At 44.6% G+C, this 21,656-nt stretch overlaps 1 protein-coding gene across 6 annotated transcripts in view; it reads right to left on the bottom strand.

Moving 5' to 3' along the window:
• phkb (phosphorylase kinase, beta) overlaps positions 1-21,656 on the bottom strand; it is a 368,089-nt gene that overhangs the window by 280,410 nt on the left and 66,023 nt on the right. Inside the window, exon 1 of one of the 6 annotated variants that reach the window (XM_068049382.1) lies at positions 6,854-7,088. The exons of the other annotated variants lie outside the window; for them this stretch is intronic. Within the exon in view, the coding sequence (XP_067905483.1) occupies positions 6,854-6,885 (32 nt within the window). The 5' untranslated portion in view covers positions 6,886-7,088. Of the gene's footprint in view, positions 1-6,853; positions 7,089-21,656 lie in introns of those variants that run through there. 6 annotated transcript variants of the gene reach the window in all.

The following is a 21,656-nucleotide window of genomic DNA, read 5'->3' as shown; positions in this document are numbered from 1 at the left end:
AATGATGAAGATTGGCATTGTTTATGTGACTGGATGTGTCATTTGAAAGCCAATGCAGAATGAGTGATGTTGATGCATGTATGCAATGGTTGTGATGCATCATTTGCCATGTCATTAAACCTGCAGTATCTGTTGCAGGAGAAACAAAGCCACAACCAGAGCAAGTGCGCTAAGGCAGGAATCCCTGAAGTCAAGCTGCTGACCACTGCTGAGGAGGAGGTCTCTGAGATCGCGGGAGAGGAGGGAGGCAGAGCGAGCAGCGATAGCAAGGCAGGAACCACAAGGCATAAGGATGACGTGTCATCTCTGCTCTTGCAGCCATATGTGGAAACTGAAGGAAATTATTCGAACTCATGTGAAGCACATGGTTAAAGTGCCTCTGTTTGTGTCTCCATTGCAGGTACCTGCATTTGAGGCGCAGAATGCCGCGTGGCCCCAGAATCCTCTGGGGAGGAAGAAGAAGTCAATGCCGCAGAGGGTGCACCGTTACCTGCCTCTTCTTCCACCTCCCCCAGCACAGATACATTTACATGGTCCGCGGGAGGGGATTTAAGATTAGAATCTGGGTCAAGAGCTGGCATGCACGACACAGATACTGAGGGAGCATGTGCCAGCTGAGTCCCCTGACTATCGGAGAACTACTGAGGACCAGGCCCCTGCTCAGCTTCATGCTCAAGATGATGCTCCGTTTGTTGCTATGAGAAGTCTGCTGGATGTGCAGCAAAAGCCATGTGGAAAATATGTCCAAGATGCCTGAGGTCATGCGTGGCTTTGCGCGTGCCATGGAGAAATCTATGCAAGCCATGACATCTGCCATATCCCAGGCATTTTTCTTTAAATTCATTCATGGCATGTGGGCATTGGTGGCGAGGCTAGCATTTATTGCCCATCCCTAACTGTCCTTGAGAAGGTGGTGGTGAGCTGCCTTCTTGAACCGCTGCAATCCATGGAAGGTAGGTACACCCACAGTGCTGTTAGGAAGGGAGTTCCAGGATTTTGACCCAGCAACAGTGAAGGAACGCCGATATAGCTCCAAGTCAGGATGGTGCGTGACTTGGAGGGGAACTTGCAGGTGGTGGTGTTCCCATGCATTTGCTGCCCTTGTCCTTCTAGTTGGTAGAGGTCGTGGGTTTGGAAGGTGCTGTCTAAGGAGCCTTGGTGCATTGCTGCAGTGCATTTTTCTTTAAATTCATTCATGGCATGTGGGCATTGGTGGCGATGGATACCATCGATATCCATAGATGGTACACACTGCTGCCACTGTGCGTCGGTGGTGGAGGGAGTGAATGTTTGTGGATGGGGTGCCAATCAAGCGGGCTGCTTTGTTCTGGATGGTGTTGAGCTTCTTGAGTGTTGTTGGAGCTGCACCCATCCAGGCAAATGGAGAGTATTCCATCACACTCCTGACTTGTGTCTTGTAGATGATGGACAGGTTTTGGGGAGTCAGGAGGTGAGTTACTCGCCACAGGATTCCTAGCCTCTGACCTGCTCTTGTAGCCACGGTATTTATATGGCTACTCTAGTTCAGTGGGGGATTAAGCGATGGTAATGCCGTTGAATGTCAAGGGGAGATGGTTAGATTCTCTCTTGTTGGAGATGGTCATTGCCTGGCACTTGTGTGGCACGAATGTTACTTGCCACTTATTAGCCCAAGCCTGGATATTGTCCAAGTCTTGCAGCATTTCTACACGGACTGCTTCAGTATCTGAGCAGTCACGAATGGTGCTGAACATTGTGCAATCATCAGCGAACATCCCCACTTCTGACCTTATGATTGAAGGAAGGCCATTGATTAAGCAGCTGAAGATGGTTGGGCCTAGGACACAACCCTGAGGAACTCCTGCAGTGATGTCCTGGAGCTCAGATGATTGACCTCCAACAACCACAACCATCTTCCTTTGCGCTAGGTATGACTCCAACCAGCAGAGGGTTTTCTCCCTGATTCCCACTGAGGAACGTATGGCTTCCTCAGCAGAGAGTCTGGCGACCTCCATGGCGAGTCTGGTTGACCACTTGAGCCATATTCGATCTGACTTGTACTCAGCGCTGTTGCCATGGGCTCCATGTGGCAGAGTCTAAGTGAGAGAGGAACGAGGAACCTGGACCTCCCTCCAGATACTCCTTCCCCTCAGAGAGACAGGCAGGTGCCATTGTGCACACAGAAGCAGGAGGAGTGCATGTCAGCTGCCCTGGGTCCTTCCTCTCAGGACACCTCCAGGGCACGTGGCATCTTGCCTTCCCCTGACACTGACCCCCTTACCTCCAACAGGAAAGCACACATGAGTATAGTCCATCACCCATTGCACTCTAGGGAAGCCAGCGATGGTGTTGAAGGCTGCAGACCCTGCTGCCCCTCGTCTACAGTTAAGTAGATTAAATCATTGGCACGTCAAAAAAAGGCATGGGCCACCTCTTTGATGCACCTGTGGGTTGCAGACTGTGAGATGCCATATATGTTGCCCATTGATCCCTGGTAGCAAAGAAATTGAGTGCAATAGTAACCTTGAGAGTAAGTGGCATGGGGTTCCCAACAAAAACAAGCAGCTGCAGGTAATGCAAGTCACATCCTCATACTTCTCTGACATTGTCTCTCTGACATCTGAAGGCAATGTGTCCTTGTCCTGAGGATGCGATCACACACCAGCACCCATCTTTGGTAATGCCTTTCCTGGATGGCTTCATTCTGAACAACCTCACCCTCTTGTGCTGCCTGATGCTCCTGTTGAGGCATCATCCATTAATCCATCAAGATCCCTCCTCAGCCTCTCCCTCTGCAATTGTTTGTGTGTTGGAGGCCAAATTGTGTGTATGAGACTCATGTCTTTGCAGCTTTTCAACTGTTGAGATGAGAAACGTGTTGTAAAACAGTCCTTCTGCAATTCAGCAGAACCATGAAAATCCTGAGCAGATCGCTGTTATGTGCTTTACATTTGCAGGCAGCAGGAGATCCCATTCACCATCATCTGTCTCCTCCCAATCGACTTGCATTCCTTGATTGGACACATGGTTTGCACTCTTCTTCCAGAAAATGTTGCGTCTTCCAGACCAGGAAAGTTTTCCCACCTTCCAACCTCCTCCTGCCACCTTTCAGCCTGTATCCATCACCCTTAACCAACCCAACTTAACCTTCACCCTTCCTCCGTTACCATAGAACCTCCCCACATTAACGTGGACCAGCTCATCATCAATTTATACGTCCCATCCCTCCCCCCACCCCACTCCTGTCACCTTCCAACTGCCGATTCTCACCCTTGAATCTCCAAAGATCCAACCTGATATCGTTTCAGATTCCCAATATCCTTCCCATGATGCTCCCAAATAAATAGCCTTAAGTCTTGACCTTCCCCCCTACCATATACAATTGCCCCCTGTGATTGTGACCGTACCTTCTGCCAGCCAGTACCCTGATGAGGACACACAGGACTCTGACGTTGACAGCGATCCTTTCAGGCCTTTTATGACTATCAGTTTTCTGATAGGAACACATCAACTCACCATCCTCTGCAACTGCACACAACCAGCTTCATCATCAAAATTAGCCACTGCATACCCTGGACTCTGCCCTCCTCCCTCCCCGGCTCCTCCATGCACCCGAGACCCCACCCAGTCCTCCCCAACTACCCTTCCCTGCTCCTCCATACACCCGATCAGCCCCACTCTTTCCTCCCCGACTACCTTGCCCTGCTCCTCTATGTAGCCCCCACCCATGCTGTTGCCACTATCCCGAGATGATACACTCTTGCTGGTGCCGAACCTGGAGGCAAACATCCATTTCAATGCTGGCATTTATTCGCGGCTGAGTGAAAGCGAGAAGAGCACAGTCCTGAGACCCAACAGCACAAATGTTCCACATGGAAACATTCGTGAACAGGGTGGCACAGGAATATCGCTTGTCATTCAGTTAATCTGGGAGGTAGGACTAAATCCTAACTAAGCAGAGGGTAATGAGTATTCATGGCATGTAAATGAATGCAAAGCTACAATCTGCCACTGCGCTGGGGAGCCCCAGAAAGCCGCAAACCTGCAGACGACTTAATTCCTCTAGAATATCCCACCGTCAGGAATCCAAAAAAACACCTCCCACTTAATTATATCACACCGCACGGCAGCAAATCCGCCACAGTGGACAGCATAAAATTCCCCCTTTATCTCAAATCACCATTCTATTACACAGCTTACTGGAGTAGCAGCATACTCTACCCTCAAGCCAAGTATAGTGAAACGGCAGACAAAAATCGTGCCTAACATGACAGTACTTTCACTGACAGTCATCTCATTATTGGTGATTATTTTGAAACTATATGTATATCTATATTAATATATCTAACATACAACAAAGGAAAGCAAACCTCCATCTGCAGAACAGACATGGAGCAACCAAAATTTAACTGGACTTAAGATGTGACAGAGTCATAGGAATGGTTTCCATGGAAGCAAATATCTAATTGTCTACAACATACAGGCACACCACCTGATGGGAATGACATCAGACTTTATTGAAATGAAGCTCTGGGGTGATATTCATTGCCCCCAGACCTTCAAAGCCAAACTGATTAACTCAGTAAATTTCAACAATTACATACCCATAACCACTACTGAAATAAAGTGTCAGTTATTCTGAGAAAAACATTTACAAAAAATTGATATCATGAAGACTGAGTTCTTACTTCTACAAAGCTCAATTTTGAACAGGGAAGGAGCTATCAACCACCAATTTCTGTCCTTAGGAAAAGAAACAGAAAATGCTAGAAATACACAGGAGGTTCAATGACATATGTACAGAAGAAAGACAGAACAATTTTTCTGGGGTAAAGCCTTGGTCAGTGGGTTGGTGGAGATCTGATCCCTGAATACTGTGGAGTTTTGATTCCACAACATGCGGGCCTTTTTTTTCCTAATAAGATCCCAACCCGGAACATAGGAGCAAGAGTAGGCCATTCAGCCCGTCGAGCCTGCCCTGCCATTCAATACGATCTTGGCTGATCATCCATTTCAATGCCTTTTCCCACACTGCCCTCATATCCCCTAATGTCATTTGTATTTAGAAATGTATCAATCTCTGCTTTAAACATACTCAATGACTGAGCTTCCACAGCCTTCTGGGGTAGAGAATTCCAAAGATTCATAACTCTCTGAGTAAAGAAATTTCTTGGTTCTAGACTCCCCAATCAGGGGATACATCTTACCTGCATCTACCCTGTCTATCCCTTTAAGTATTTTGTAGGTTTCAATGAGATCACCTCTCATTCTTTGAAACTCCAGAAAATACAGGCCCAGTTTCCCCAATCTCTCTTCAGAGGACAGTCCCGCCATCCCGGGAACAAGTCTGGTGAACCTTTGTTGCTCCCTCTATGGTAATAATATCCTTCCTAAGGTAAGGGGAGCAAAACTGCACACAGTACTGCCAAGTGAGGTCTAACCAGCCTGTTTGACAGTAGGTTAAAGCAGCAGAGATCACAGCCTGAGGCGGGTAGATTTCCTGCTGTTGGGGTACAGATCACAAAGGTGAGGGGAAGAGTGGAAGGGTGCAGTATGATTTGGAGGGTCGAGGGGTGATTGTGAGAGGTTCAAGACAGATCAAGGACAGAGATGAGAGGTTGGGTGCATCCAGTGATATCATGAGGGAGCCCGATCTCAGGGGGAGTGGGATCAATTGGAGGTGGCGGGGGATGGGGGGAAAAGTAGGTTTGTTTGGAGGACTGGGAGGAAGCACTCATGCTCCTCCTGGCCCACAAGCACTTCTGGAAAGACATTTACCTCTTCAGTGCAACTGTCCTCGCCTCCCTTAGCTCCAGATTTTCCAAGGCCTGGGAAATGCGACTGTCCAGGCTTAGATTTAAAAAGGAGGAACAATGTGAAGCACATGGTTTTATTAAAATATTTAAATGAGCAACCCGCCTCTGGGTTGGTTGTCTACCCCTTGTTCCGCCTGTTAAAACCAGAGGTGAGCGGGTTCAAGCAGGCTGGGTTCAAGTTTGAGTGTTTTAGAAATTTTACATTCCAGCCAACCTAAACCCACTCGTTTTTGGGGGTTAAAATTCCCTTCAGGGGATCAGAGACTTAGAGACAAATGGAAAGATGATAGGATCTTTTTAAATTTAAAGCAGTTTTTATAAAATGGAAAAACTATGCATCCATGGCTTGCTTCTAATGTTTTCTTTGCAAGTATGACATTGGCTTATTTAAATCCTTCCACACACAAACAATCTATTTAATTTTTGGCAAAAAATACATAGATTAAAGCTACTTATCCTTATGCACCATTTGATGTGGTGTTGAGGCAGAGATACAAGCCGAGGTTTGATCCTTGAAGTGTATTGCATTAGTTATTCTCAGTCAGGGCAGTAATAATAAGAGCTACATTTAAACTCAGCATAACTGGTCTGAAGTGGGTTGGGGGTGGGGGGAAAATATATGTTGTATATTTAAATACCTGTATATTAATCAATCATCCCACACAAAAATGCAAATATATGAGTGCTAAGTGAAAGCAACATTAGCTTTGGCCCTACTGTCACCTACACATTCAAATGGCTATCCTGATAAAATGAGTCTCTCACTGTGCGGAGTTTGCAAGTTCTCCCTGTGATCGCGTGGGTTTCCGCCGGGTGCTCCGGCTTCCTCCCACAGCCAAAGACTTGCAGGTTGATAGGTAAATTGGCCATTGTAAATTGCCCCGAGTGTAGGTAGGTGGTAGGAGAATGGTGGGGATGTGGTAGGGAATATGAGATTAATGTAGGATTAGTATAGAGGCTTCCACTGCTATGTCCAGACTGGCCAAGAGAGTGTGGGAAAATGGCGCACTGACACGGAACACAAAAGTCCGAGTGTATCAGGCCTGTGTCCTCAGTACCTTGCTCTATGGCAGCGAGGCCTGGACGACATATGTCATCCAAGAGTGACGTCTCAATTCATTCCATCTTCGCTGCCTCCGGAGAATACTTGGCATCAGGTGGCAGGACTGTATCTCCAACACAGAAGTCCTCGAGGCGGCCAACATCCCCAGCTTGTACACACGACTGAGTCAGCGGCGCTTGAGATGGCTTGGCCATGTGAGCCGCATGGAAGATGGCAGGATCCCCAAAGACACATTGTACAGCGAGCTCGCCACTGGTATCAGACCCACCAGCCGTCCATGTCTCCGCTTTAAAGACATCTGCAAACGCAACATGAAATCCTGTGACATTGATCACAAGTCGTGGGAGTCAGTTGCCAGCGTTCGCCAGAGCTGGCGGGCAGCCATAAAGACGGGGCTAAAATGTGGCAAGTCGAAGAGACTTAGTAGTTGGCAGGAAAAAAGACAGAGGCGCAAGGGGAGAGCCAACTGTGCAACAGCCCCAACAAACAAATTTCTCTGCAGCACCTGTGGAAGAGCCTGTCACTCCAGAATTGGCCTTTATAGCCACTCCAGGCGCTGCTTCACAAACCACTGACCACCTCCAGGCGCTTACCCATTGTCTCTCGAGATAAGGAGGCCAAAGAAGTATAAGTGGGTGGTTGTTGGTCAGCACAGACTTGGTGGGCCGAAGGGCCTGTTTCAGTGCTGTATCTCTAAATAAATAAATAAATAATATAATTTAATTACTAACACTTGGGGAGGTAGTGGAGGACTACTAGAGCCCATGGATTCATACTCAGCATGAATCAATGCCTTCAGGCGAGGAGGGAGAAAAAAAAATCTTATCCAGCCATAAATTGTTGGTTTTAAAGTGCTTATTTAACAGAATAGCTGCGCTGACATTGCCATCATCCGCCCACAAACTGCTACAAAAAGTAGAAGCTGAAAGTTACACATCATGGTTACTCCTCCTAACAATTTAATTAAAACCTCATCACTACTTTTAACTTCAAGCCCAGATAAATAATAGATTGCGGGCTCTAGATTGACACTGGCATTTACATCAGACAGCTCATACTGTACAATATTAAGTCAACAAATTGGGAATTCCAAGCAAAACGAAGAATTGGGAAGAAATTAAGACAGAAATCTATTACTTATTACTGTTAATAACATTAGCAGAACAAAATAAAAACGTAGCTATCATTGCTCAGCCTTTCAATCTGTTTCCCTGAAGAAAGACCATTTAGATGTACTGCCACATGTTTAGGCAATAATTGAACAACTCTTCATAAACAGCTGCATAGTCCTTTATGCAACCTTTTCCTTGAAAGCAGCTGTTGGTCTGAAAATGCTATGCCCGACTGCTCATTTCACCACCAAGAAGAATTAAGGATAGATAGATATTATCAGCTCAACTGGGCTCATGAGGTGTAGGTCTTATTATAGAATTTATTATGGGGAACAAAGAAATGGCTGACCAACTAAATGCATACTTTGGTTCTGTCTTCACAAAGGAGGACACAAATAACATACCAGAAATGTTGGGAACACAGGGTTTAGTGAGAGGGAGGAACTGAAGGAAATCAGTATTAGTAGAGAAATGGTGTTGGGGAAATTGATGGGATTGAAGGCCAATAAATCCCCAGGGCCTGATAATCTACATCCCAGAGTACTTAAGGAAGTAGCCCTAGAAATAGTGGATGCATTGGTGGTCATCCTCCAAGATTCTATAGACTCTGGAACAGTTCCTACAGATTGGCGAGTAGCTAATGTAACCCCACTATTTAAAACAGGGAATTATAGACCAGTCAGCCTGGTGTAGGTAGTGGGGGAAATTCTAGAGTCCATTATAAAAGATTTTATAGCAGAGCACTTGGAGAGCAGTGGCGGAATCAGACAGAGTCAGCATGGATTTACGAAAGACGAATCATGCTTGACAAATCTACTAGAATTCTTCGTGGATGTAACTAGTAGAGTTGATGAGGGGGAGCCAGTGGATGTGCTTCATTTGGACTTTCAGAAGGCTTTCGCCAAAGCCCCATATAAGAGATTAGCGTGTAAAATTAAAGCGTATGGGATTGGGGGTAGTGTATTGCGCTGGATAGAAAATTGTTTGGCAGACAGGAAACAAAGAATAGGAATAAACAGGTCTTTTTCCGAATGGCAGGCAGTAACTAGTGGGGTACCGCAGGGATCGGTGCTAGGACCCCAGCTATTCACAATATATATTAATGATTTAGATGAGGGAACGAAATGTAATATCTCCAAATTTGCAGATGACACAAAACTGGGTGGGAGGGTGAGTTGTGAGGAGGATGCAGAAAGGCTTCAGGGTGATTTGGACAAGTTGAGTGAGTGGGCAAATGCATGACAGATGTAGTATAATGTGGATAAATGTGAGGTTATCCACTTTGGTAGCAAAAACAGGAAGGCAGATTATTATCTAAACGGCTATAAACTGAGAGAGGGGAATATGCAACGTGACCTGGGTGATCTCGTACACCAGTCGCTGAAGGTAAACATGCAGGTGCAACAGGTGATGAAAAAGGCAAATGGTATGTTAGCCTTCATATCGAGAGGATTAGAGTACAGGAGCAGGGATGTCTTGTTGCAATTATACAGGGCCTTGGTGAGGCCACACCTGGAATATTGTGTATAGTTTTGGTCTCCTTATCTGAGGAAGGATGTTCTTGCTATAGAGGGAGTGCAGCGAAGGTTTACCAGACTGATTCCTGGGATGGCAGGACTAACGTATGAGGAGCGATTGAGTCGGTTAGGATTATATTCGCTGGAGTTCAGAAGAGTCGGGGGGATCTCATAGAAACCTATAAAATTCTAACAGGACTTGACAGGGTAGATGCAGGAAGGATGTTCCTGATGGTGGGGGAGTCCAGAACCAGGGGTCATAGTCTAAGGATACGGGGTAAACCTTTCAGGACTGAGATGAGGATAAATTACTTCACCCAGAGAGTGGTGAGCCTGTGGAATTCGCTACCACAGAAAGCAGTTGAGACCAAAACATTGTATGTTTTCAAGAAGGAGTTAGATATAGCTCTTGGGTCTAAAGGGATCAAAGGGTATGGGGCGAAAGTGGGAACAGGCTACTGAGTTGGATGATCAGCCATGATCATAATGAATGGCGGAGCAGGCACGAAGGCCGAATGGCCTACTCCTGCTTCTATTTTCTACGTTTCTATGTCTTGCGCATCTAGCAGCAATTGCAAGTTAAACCTGACAGATTTGCTGAGGGCAGTGACTAACCAAGCTATTTCCTCTGCGAACAGTGGGGACATATCTTGTTTCTGAAAATCTAGGGGATGCAAAAACATTACGACAGCCAGATAATGCAGTCCCAAGGCAGCAGCAATAGGATCACTGCACATCGAACTACAAGCTAACCTCACCCCATAGTGCAAGCTTGGCTCACTTGTGTATTTAGAAGATGATTCTGCAACTGCAGGCACCAGAGCAAGTAATCAAGTTGCTGCATCAGTTTGCATGCTTAGGTCCTTACATGTAGTCATTTCAGTGGACTGGCAAGGAGGTTCAAATGTGGCATTCCCCCAAGAGGCTTCTCTAGGCATTAAAGACTTAAAAGCATTTACAGCATAGGTTTACCAGGATGATACCAGGGATAGGAAACTATAGTTATGAGATGCTGAGACTATTTCTGCTGGAGCAGAAAAGGTGGAGGCAATTTAATCGAGGATTTTAGCATTATGAAATGTTTTAATAGTGTGAATAGGGAAGACTGCTGGGGAGTCAGTGATGAGAAGTCATCAAATTAAAAGTGAGGAAAGAGACTCGGAGAAAATTCCATATTCAAAAGGCACACTAGATACAAAATATAGGAACAAATGAAATCAATCTTCTGGATCTGTTTGTTTAAAAATGCTATTCATAGGACATTCTTCAATGTTCTGTGATTTGACTACAATTTAAAAAAGCTTGCCATTGCTTAAAGTGCGATTTTTTTTTTTTAATCGCTTCACTGATCACTTTTTTCCTCACACCTTTCCTCTCCTGATGTTGACAATTCTTAACGGGCGTGCAGCTTGATAACCACCAGGGCCTTCTAATGCCTTCAATTATGGAAATGCTGGCAGTGTAAGCAAGCTATTTGACTGTAGTGAGCATCATAGTTGAGGCAGATTCTATCTTTCCAATAGTGATCTCTAGATGGAAATCAAGCGCAGTAACCCTGGCCGCTTCGATCTTCTCCAACCCCGAACATTGAGGCCAATTGTGGTATCCCAACTGCCATTTCAACTGAACACAGTTTGGGAATCAAATGCTAGACCTTCTTGGGCTGGGCTGCTCAGCTGCTCACCAAATAAACTCACTGAACCACAGAGGAGTCTTGCAAAATTTAAGTGAATACACATACCTTCAGTCAAGACTAAATTACAGGAAATGGCTTGAACTCAACAATAGATGCAACTACAAAACTGTACGCTCTTAATCCCTGAGTCAAGATATCTAGAAAATACTTGCTGACACCTGGTTTCACAATATATTACATGGTGGAAACAAAACAGTAAGCACAACTTCAAGAATTATTGAAAAGTGCTTACAAGAAATTAACATTTCTAAAAAATAAAAAGTTCTGCTGTTAAAATAATTTCTTCCCTCCTTTGTTTCATTTTTCTTGAAAGACAGTTTAATGGATCTTTAGCCTGGAGAAATCTTCCAACATGTTTCTCTACTATTTGTCCAGAAAAACAGGGGAGTTGAAGGTGACTTTCCATCAAGTTTTTTGTTCACTGTTATTGCTCCATGTCCCATCACTCCTTGGCAAGGCTCACATGAACTACAAAACAAATTGTGGGGCTTAAATTGGCTAATCCCTGAAAACGGGTGTGGAAATCATGGTATGCGATTAACCTGCATCTATTCATTGTGGTGCAGGCAGCATGGTAAAATTCATGCCTGCAGCTTTACATAATTGCTGCGTGCAGCCAGCACTACCCATGCTGTTCATTGGCTACACACATCACCAGGGAGCCTGATATTGTAAGTGGTTAATGCTACTTGAAGGCAGCCTGCACCTCTTAACGGGGTGGTGCATTATGGATGCAAGAAGTTGTGGGAGTCATTTGGAAACTGAACCTGTGCTGTGATACTTTGAGGAATGGCTGAACATGCGTAACAGCATGTACCCAGGTTTACAGACACTGCACTGGAGATCTTGGTAGAAGAGTTGGAAAGAAGGAGAGACGTCCTGTATCCGCAGTGGGGAAGGACATCTTTCAGACAGATGCTCAGGAGGCAGTGGGAACCAGAAGCAGGCAGAAGTTAATGTCAGAAGTGTTGCTCCATGAATATGGATGCAGTCTAGGAAGATCTTTAATGATTTCAAGTTGTCATGGTGAGTGAGTTCTTCTTCCAATGGCATGTCCTACCACTAGCTCCATCCACTGCTCGATTCACAACACCCACATCAATCACCTACCAACAGTCCCTATCAGTCAATACTCAACCCTAAAGTCTGTCTGTTTTCCCTGAGCCTCACACACTTTACACTGTTGCAAGCCGCACACCCAAAATTCACAACTTGCACACACTAGTAGCTATTCAACCAGGACAGCCACATCACCCAAGCATATTGCAGGACACTAAATGATAAACTTCCTTCTTTCATTCAGGAGGCGGTGTGTAACAGCAGGCAGCAAGAAAGAACTGGAGGAGGTCAAGCAGGCCTGCATGTTTTAACCCCTACTGAGGAGTCACTGCTGGCCATCATGAGAAGGGGCATCGCTGAGGCTGTCACCACTGGCAGGGCTGAAATGATCAATGATGAGGATATCTTCTCTTAACCCATTTCTCCCTCATCCCACAATGTCTTCTGCCTTCGAAGTTCCAGATGGTGTAAGAACACACTTCTTATTTCCTCCTCTCCCCTCACCATAAGGCAACCATTTCAGAAACCCAAGAAATGGATTTATCAAAGTCAGAGGAGGAAGATATCATCACTCGATCTTGCACTTCTAACCACCAGTTTTGGGATTGATAGTGTGCGTATTTCAGCGGCTAGGATAGAGGAGGGATCTGCACATGGTGAGACACTGAGCAGAAGTGTGCAGAGCCAGGGCAGGGTTGGGGGGTGGGGGGAAGGGGGAAGGATAATACAAGTGGGCAACTTGCCAGAGGGCAAGATCACATACTAGCTCTGCTGCAGAGAACTCAGATAAGGATTTTGATGGGCCAGGTTACCGAAGACGACTGATTTGGCACAAATAACCAAATGCTTGGTGCACTGGAAAATCTGCCAGAAAGTCAGCACACAATGTCAAAGAGCATGAAGGGGTCCAACAGCAAATTGGCACAGGGCTTTATGCAGAACATGAAGCCCATCCTTTGTAACATGGAAGTTGAGGGGGGGTGTCACCTCCACCAGCACACCTATTGAACACACCATAATGCAGTGTTTGATGGCCGATGTCATAGCTTCCACTGCAGCACAAACAGCTTCCATCAAAGGGTTAAGTGCTATAGTGGAAGCTCATACTGCTTCTATTGTGACACTGTACACCACTGTTCAAAGGGGCTTCCAGGTTGTCATTGCCGTCCAGTAATCTGTACTCCACCAGATCAGTAGAACTGCTGAGGCACCACTCAATGAGAGGGGCAGTGGCTCCACGGAGAGCTCACCTCTCACAGGGTGACATTCCTACTTACTCGGGGTTGCCTTCCAAGGCCGTCTGCAGTCTTCTCAATTAGAGGTCAGCAGTCTTCCACCAACCATGTGGTGGCCAATGGGGAAACATCTCGTCGGAGCAACAGATAGGAAAAGACACATGCAACACAGCAGTAAGGGAATGCGTAAGGGTGAAGTTTATTTTTGTATGCATTATGTGATCACTGAATTTATAAAACTGGGTTAGAATGTTTTCTGGTGGTTTTTATTTTTGTATTGTCGGAAGGAGGATGATGTGATGGTCAGTGATAGAGGACAGCTAAGGAGTGTCGGACTGTTGGTGAATGGGGAGATGCGGTTGAGGTTACTGGTATCACTCATGAATTATTTGATCATGTAGAACCTGAGCAGAAAGGGACAGTTACTGTTGTGGTCTACCTTCCTCTTCCTGTTCCTTCACTTCCTATTGCAATACTTCCATCTCCTCCTCCTCTTGCTCCTCAGCTTCTCTCTTGGGCAGTGGCAAGGGCTGATCCCTCATACTGGCGAGGTTATGTATCATGCAGCGAACTACTACGAATCTTGATACTTGCTCAGCTGGGAACTGCAGGCTCCTCCAGAGTCATCCAGGCAGTGGAAACATTGCATGAGGACACCAATAGTGTGCTCCATAATGTTTCTTGTGGCAGTATGGCTATCATTGTAGTCCTGCTGTGTACATGTGAGTGGACTCTAAACAAGAGCCATGAGCCGTGTTGAGTGGATAAACCTTGCTGTCCAGTTGACAGCCTTTGATTTGAGTTAAATATGGGTGGCACAGAAGACTGTCGCAGAATGAAGGAATCATGACTGCTGCCAGAATAATGGGCGTTCATCTGGCTGTATCCGCACACTGAGGGAATGCAATCCTTTTCGGTTCATGAAAATGACGGAGTTCACGTGAGACGCATGCAAGGCAATTTGCATGTAATAAATGGCACCCTGCAAATCCGTGCAAACCTTCATAGTCATTCCGTCTGCTGCTCTGTGACAAGAGGGAATGAGATTAAACTGTTTCTCTGAGCATAGTGAGCCTCAGTAACATCCCTTATGCCTCAGTGCACTGCAAACTGTGAGATGGTGCTTATATTTCCAGCAGCAACCTGGAAGGAGCCAAAGATGTTTAAAAGTTAAAAGCCACAGTCACCTTGCAGGCAATGCTGTCTTAGGCCTGCTTTGAGGGTGCAGTTGTGACTGCAGCAATTGGCAGTTTCAGTCACGAGCTCTTGAAGCAAAGACATCTCCAGGATTGTTGGGAGTAGTAAAATTGCTCCCTGAAAACAGTCAGCAGATATGGCCTCCTGCTGACAGCCCTTCCACCCTATTCTCCTCCTCCCTCTTCTAGCAGTTTGTCCTGTTCTCCATGGCCTCTCTTCATTCTCCCAGTCTTCAATTCCCAGAGAAAGCCCTACCAGGCCACCCTTAGCTGGAAGCAACTTGTTTCAGCACAAGTTTTTAAATGAACAAAAAGGTACTTCAGCATCAGCCAGGCCATTACATGTAGACTATTCAAACATTAGCCAAGTATAGGAAAGCTCCAAAAACACATACAATTGCACCAGCAGCCAGAATAAATAATCCAGCCACAGCCTGCAAGTAGGTCACAACCGCTTTAAATACTGCTGGTGTGGGGGGATGGGGAGGGCATGGGGTGGTTCTTCATTCTGCTTAACGTCCCGTTCAGCTGTGTGAGTTTAAAATAGGGTGTTGGCTGGAATGGGGAGTTGGAAAATGCGGGACTGGCGTCAGATCAGTGTTGCACACTGATTTGCATCATGATCTGCCTGCTCTGCATGCTTCCAGTTGTAATTAGGTGTGCCCTTTATTGGGATGACGTCCTACGCACTGCCCATAGAAAGTGTGTGTGCAGCTCAGACTCCATTTTCAAGCATTAGGTGGCTACATAGTGCTGAAGAAACGGACACCATATCGCTCAATTTAGCCCCCACTGTGATTTCTCTTTTACTTTCATTAGAATTTGTTTTAAAAGATAACAATTGGTTCGGAGGGGGAAACCTGTGAAAAGCAGTTTAACACTAATTACTGCCAATGATTACCATTAGAGTATTTTTACATGGGCTCTGAAACAAATATAAGTGCAACAAATTTTTTATTTAATGCATTTCAACTGCACAGTGATCTAGTAGGCTTGCTTAAGTAAATGTTCAGGATCTGAAGCACTTATGGACCTAAACCTTTTCAAATCTAATTATACAGCACAAAACAGGGATGGCAGTACAGTGACATTTTTACAAACAGTGGAGTCCCTTGTTGCCTAGAAACATGCGAAGCATACCAAAATAGACCATCTAAAATAGCCCATCAGATCAAGCATCTGATTACACCATCACCATATCACTGCAGCACCATGAACCTTATAGGATAGCAGTACAGGGGGTCACACGGTCAAGTTGCCTTCAGAGCAGCATTAGTACTGAAATCACCTTGACATGAATTTGGCAGTTTAGAATTAAGTTAAACATATTCTACTCTAAAGTTTTCAATAAAGTTTAAGTTAGTAAAATTAATAAAAATGTATATTGGCAACCAAATTAAAGAAAGCTCAAGTCTCAACACAACTGACATTCAGCAAGACAGTAAGCTGACGGCCTTGCACCAAATGATGGCAAGGGGATAGTCAAATGGAAGAATGTTAAACCATTTTGGGTCACTGGCATTCCTACTGCAATGCCTTTCAGCTGTTGTCCAGAATTACAGCCACAACTGACATTTCCTCAGAAAAAAAAAACCTGCACTCTTGATCCAGCAAATTACAAAAGGACAGAAATGGGAACTGGCATACACTATTGACCTAATTGGCAGCTTCACTCAAATAGCTATCTTTGTTGCTTTAGACAAGGAAGTAAATTAATTCTAACTTCTTTACATTTGCATATTAGTATGGTTATTTAAAAACATACATTTGTTATAAAAACAGAGAATGGTCCAATCAAATTCATTGACAAATTTCTGTTATTTATCAGCATCTTCACCTACGGAACTAAATATCAAGATGTGAGTCTTAGTTCTTGTGGGCTCAACCCAACTCTAGAAACTGGAACAAATAATCTAGACTGACACTTCAATGAGGTGCTGCGGGACTGCTACATCTTGGAGGTGCCATTCTTTGGATGTGACGTTCTTTGGATGTGACGTTAAGTTGAGGTGTTTTCTGTCCTGTCAAGTGAACATATTCGAAAACAGCAAGGATGTTATAAAGCATATACATGCCTATGCATAGGGGTAACCCTCCTGTGTGTGAGGAATGCATTCTATGGGCTACCATTAATCAGGACTGCATCGCGGGGCAGTAGATTTGCTCAATGTGACAGAAAGCAAAGTTTCTGGAGCAGCAATTGGCTACATTCTGCAGTATCAGACAGGATGAGAGGTTTCTGCTTAGTACTCTCCAGAATGTGGTCAACCAAGAAGCAACGCTAGATCAGAACACAAGGATAATACAGAAAAAGAGAAGTGGGAGAACATTTGCAGAAAAAGCAGAGATAAGCAGGGGTTACAGTAGCACAGAACCTCTGATTTACTAGAATTATGCAATAGATTCTTCGTGTTGGGCAAAAATAAGCTGGACTGTGAGAGTGATTATGAGGAGGGTGCTTCTGACCAGCAATGGCATTGTACAACAAGGAACATTTTTTTTAATCTACTCATTCACAAGATGTAAGCATTGATTGCCCATCTCTAGTTGCCCTGGAGAAGGTGGTGGTGAGCAGCCTTCTTGAATTGCTGCAGTCCATACTCTCATAATATTGTTAAAGAGTGCACTCCAGAATTTTGAACCAGTGACTATGATGAAATGGCAATATGTGTCAAAGTCAGGATCATGTGTGACTTGAAAGGCAACATGGAGGTGGTAATATTTCCATGGGACTGCTGCCCTTGTCCTTCTAGGCAGTAGAGGTCACGGGTTTTGTGGGTGCTGTCAAGAGCATTGGTGATTTGCTGCGGTAGACAATACAGCTGCAATGCATCAATGGTGGAGGCAATGAATGTTAAGGTAGTGAATGATGCACCGATCACACGAACTGCTTTGTCCTGGATTTTTAAAAAATTCTTTCATGGATGTGGGATTCACTGGCAAGGCCAGCATTTGTTGCTCATCCCCAATTGCCCTTGACAACTGAATGGCTTGCTAGGCCATTTCAGAGGGAAGTTAAGAATCAACCACATTGCTGTGGGTCTGGAGTCAGACCAGATAAGGGCAGCGGATTTCCTTCCCTAAAGGACATTAGTGAACCAAATGGGTTTTTACAACGATGATGGTTTTGTGGCACTAGCTTTCAATTAATTCATTGAATTTATTAATTAATTGCATTTCAATTCCACCAGCTGCGGTGGGATTTGAACCCATGTCCCCAAGGTATTAGCCTGGGCAACTGGATTACTTGTCAAATGACATTACCACTACGTGACTGTCTCCCTCCCCATATCTGGATAGCAGATGGGAGCTTCTTCAATGTTATTGGACCTGCTCTCATCCAGGCAACTGGACTGTAATCCATCACACTCCTGACTTGTGCCTTGTGGATAGTGGAAAGGCTTTGGTGAGTTTAGGAGGTGAGTCACAGGTACGCAGCCTCTGACCTGCACTTATGGCTGGGCCATGTTAAGTTTCTGATCAATGGTGACCTCCCAGGATGTTGATGGTGGGGGATTCGGTGATAGTCAAGCTATTGAATGTCAAGGGGTCATGGTTAGATTCTCTCTTGATTAACTTGATTGAATGAAGTAACAGAAATGGTTGATAAGGGTACTGCAGCTGATGTTATGTACGTGGACTTTAAAGCCCATGAGATTAAAGGGACAGTGGCAGCGTGGATACTAAATTGGCTAAGGGACAGAAAGCAGAGAATAGCGGCGAATGGCTGTTTTTCAGATTGCAAAAAAATATATAGTGGTACAAAAGCAAAATACTGTGGATGCTGGAAATCTGAAACAAAACAGAAGATGCTGGAAATACTCAGCAGGTCAGGTAGCATTTGTGGAGAGAAAAGCAGAGTTAACGCTTCAGGTTAATGACCTTTCATCAGAACTGGCAAAGGTTAGGAATGTAATACGTTGTGAGCAAGTGAGCTTGCGTTGAGCTTCACCTCCGTTAAGTCTGCAAGCGCGACACTGAAATTCCTGTTGCTCGTCACTTTAATTCTTCACCTTGCTCCCACTCTGACCTTTCTGACCTTGGTCTGTTAGTGTTCTATTGAAGCTCAATGCAAGCTTGAGAAATAGCACCTCATCTTTAGACTGGGCACTTTACATCCTTCCAGGCTCAACACTGAGTTAAATAATTTTAGATCATAACCTCTGCCCCCCCCCCCCCCCATTTTTTCCCCTTTTCTCGTGTGTTCCGGTCCCAACCCCCGTTTCTTTCTTAATCCCTTTACTTGTGTTCAGATGGCTGCTATACTGCCATCTACACCTCATCTAGTCACATCTTTTGTTTCTTTATTTGGCTTTGTACCGGGAAATGTTTTGTAATTTAATGTCTCCTGCCCTCCAACCTATCATAGACCTTTCCTTTTGTTCTTCTTCCCCTCCTACCCACCCCGCACCCCACTTTTCACTTGCTCAAAACCTATTACATTTCTAACCTTTGCCAGTTCTGATGAAAGGTCACTGACCTGAAACATTAACTGTAAAATATATAGTGGTGTTCCTCAAGGGTCAGTACTAGGGCCATTGCTCTTTTTGATATAAATTAATGAGCTGGGCTTGATTTCAAAGTTTGCAGATGTTATGAAACTTGGAAATGTAATAAACAATGAGGTGGATAGTAACAGTTCAGGAGACTGATGAAATGGGCAGACGCTTGTTAGATAAAATTTACTGTAGAGAAATGTGCAGTGATTCATTTTTGTGGGAATAATGACGAGAAGCAATATAAACTAAATGGTCCAATTTTAAAGGAGGTGCAGGAACAGAGATATCTGGGGGGGGGGGGGGAATGCATGTACACAAATCTTTGAAGGTGGCAAGAAAAGGCTGTCAAAAAAAACATGGAGAATTTTATACTTTATAAACCTTTATAAAGCACTGGTTGAGCCTTTGCTGGAATATTTAGTTCAATTCTGGGCACCATACTTTAGGAAGGAAGTCAAGACCTTGGAAAGGTGCAGAAGAGATTTACTAGAACCAGCAGCAGGGACAAGGGTCTTCAGTTAAGTGGAGAGACTGGAGAAGCTGTGGTTGTCCTCCTTCGAGCTGAGAGGGTTAAGAGGAGATTTGATAGATTTGTTCAAAATTATGAATGGTTTTGAGAGAATAAATAATGAGAAACTGTTTCCAGCAGTCGTAACCAGAGGGCACAGATTTAAGTTAATTGGCAAAACAGCCAGAGGTGACATGAGAATTTCGTTTACACGGGTTGTTGTGAAATGGAATGCACTACTTAAAAAGGTGGTGGAAACAGAATCAATTGTAACTTTCAAGAGAAAATTGGACTAATACTTGAAAGGAAATAAATGCGCAGGGCTATGAGGAATGAACAGGGAAGTGGGATAAATTGGATAGCTCTACCAAAGAGCCGCCACAGGCACAATGGGTTGAATGGCCTCCTTCTAATTCTGTGCTGTATGATTTTATGAAAACATGTGCTAACTCTGCCATTGTTGAGATGGGAATGTTCATGGAGCTTCTGCCTCCCATTAGATGTTTAACTGTCTACCACTGTTCATGACTGGATACGGCAGGACTGAAGAGCTTTGACCTGATCCTTTGGTTGTGTGATTGCTTAGCTCTGTCTATAGCATGCTGATTTTGCTCTTCAATAGGCAAGTAGTCCTGTGCTGTGGTTTCACCAGGTTGGCAGCTCATTTTTAGATATATCTGACGTTGACTTGCCACTTGGAAGAAACACTGAGGCCAGCAAGGGCACAGAATGTACTCTGGGTGGGGGATTTGAATGTCCATCACCAAGAATAGCTCAATGGTGCCACCACTGACCAAGCTGGCTGAGTGCTGAAGGACATAGTTGCAAGACTAGGACTGTAGCAGGTAGTGAAAGAAACAACACAAGGAAAGACCTACTTGACCTTGTCCACACTAGTCTATCAGTTGTAAACACATTTGTCCATGATAGTATTGTTAGGAGTGACCACCCAAAGTCCTTGTGGCTCCTGACACACTCTCTTATACTCCTCATTGAACCAACGTTGGTCTCCTGAATTGACAGCATTGATTAAAATCTTCTATTGGAATATAAATAGTAAAAAGGTGGCAAAAGGAGCAGTAGGACCGATAAGGGACCAAAATTAAAAGAGGATTTACACATGGAGGTGTAGGGAATAGTTGAGGTGCTAAATTTACATCTGTCTTTACCAAGGAAGAAGATGGTACCCAGGCTGTGGTGAAAGAGGAGGTAATTAATATACTAGAAGGATTTAAAATGGATACGGAGGAGCTTTTAGATAGGCTGTCTATACTTAAAGTTGATAAGGCACCAGGACCGGATGAGGTGCATCCAAGGATATTGAGGGAAGTGAGAGTGGAAATTGCGGAAGGTGTGATGTTTCCAGTCTTCCTTAGACTCAGGGGTGTGTGCCAGAGGACTGGAGAATTGCAAATGTTACACCCTTGTTCAAAAAAGAATGTAAAGATAAGCCCAGCAACTACAGGCCAGTCAGTTTAACTTCGGTGGTGGAGAAACTTCTGGAAATATTAATTCGGGACAAAATTAATAGGCACATGGACAAATGCAGGTTAATTAAGGAAAGCCAGCATGGATTTCTTAAGGGAAAATCGTGTTTAACTAACTTGCTGGAGATTTTTGAAGAGGTAACAAAGAGGGTTGATAAGGGCAATGCTGTTGATGTGGTGTACATGGACTTTTGGAAGGCATTTGATGCAGTGCCGCATAATAGATTTGTGAGCAAAGCTATAGCTCATGAATAAAAGGAAATGTAGCAACAAGGGTATGAAACTGGCACTGTAACAGGAAACAGAGAGTAGAGGTTAATGGATGTTTTTCGGACTGGAGGAAGGGTTGTAGTGGAGTTCCCCAGGGGTCAGTGTTGGGACCCTTGTTCTTCCCGATATGTATTAATGACCTAGACCTTGGTGTACAGGGCACAAATTCAAAATTTGCAGATGATACAAAACTTGGAAGTATTGTGAACTGTGAGGAGG

The sequence above is a fragment of the Heterodontus francisci genome, chromosome 17 (genome assembly GCF_036365525.1).
Source record: "Heterodontus francisci isolate sHetFra1 chromosome 17, sHetFra1.hap1, whole genome shotgun sequence".
Taxonomy (NCBI): Eukaryota; Metazoa; Chordata; class Chondrichthyes; order Heterodontiformes; family Heterodontidae; genus Heterodontus; species Heterodontus francisci.
This window is presented reverse-complemented; position numbering and strand designations above follow the sequence as displayed.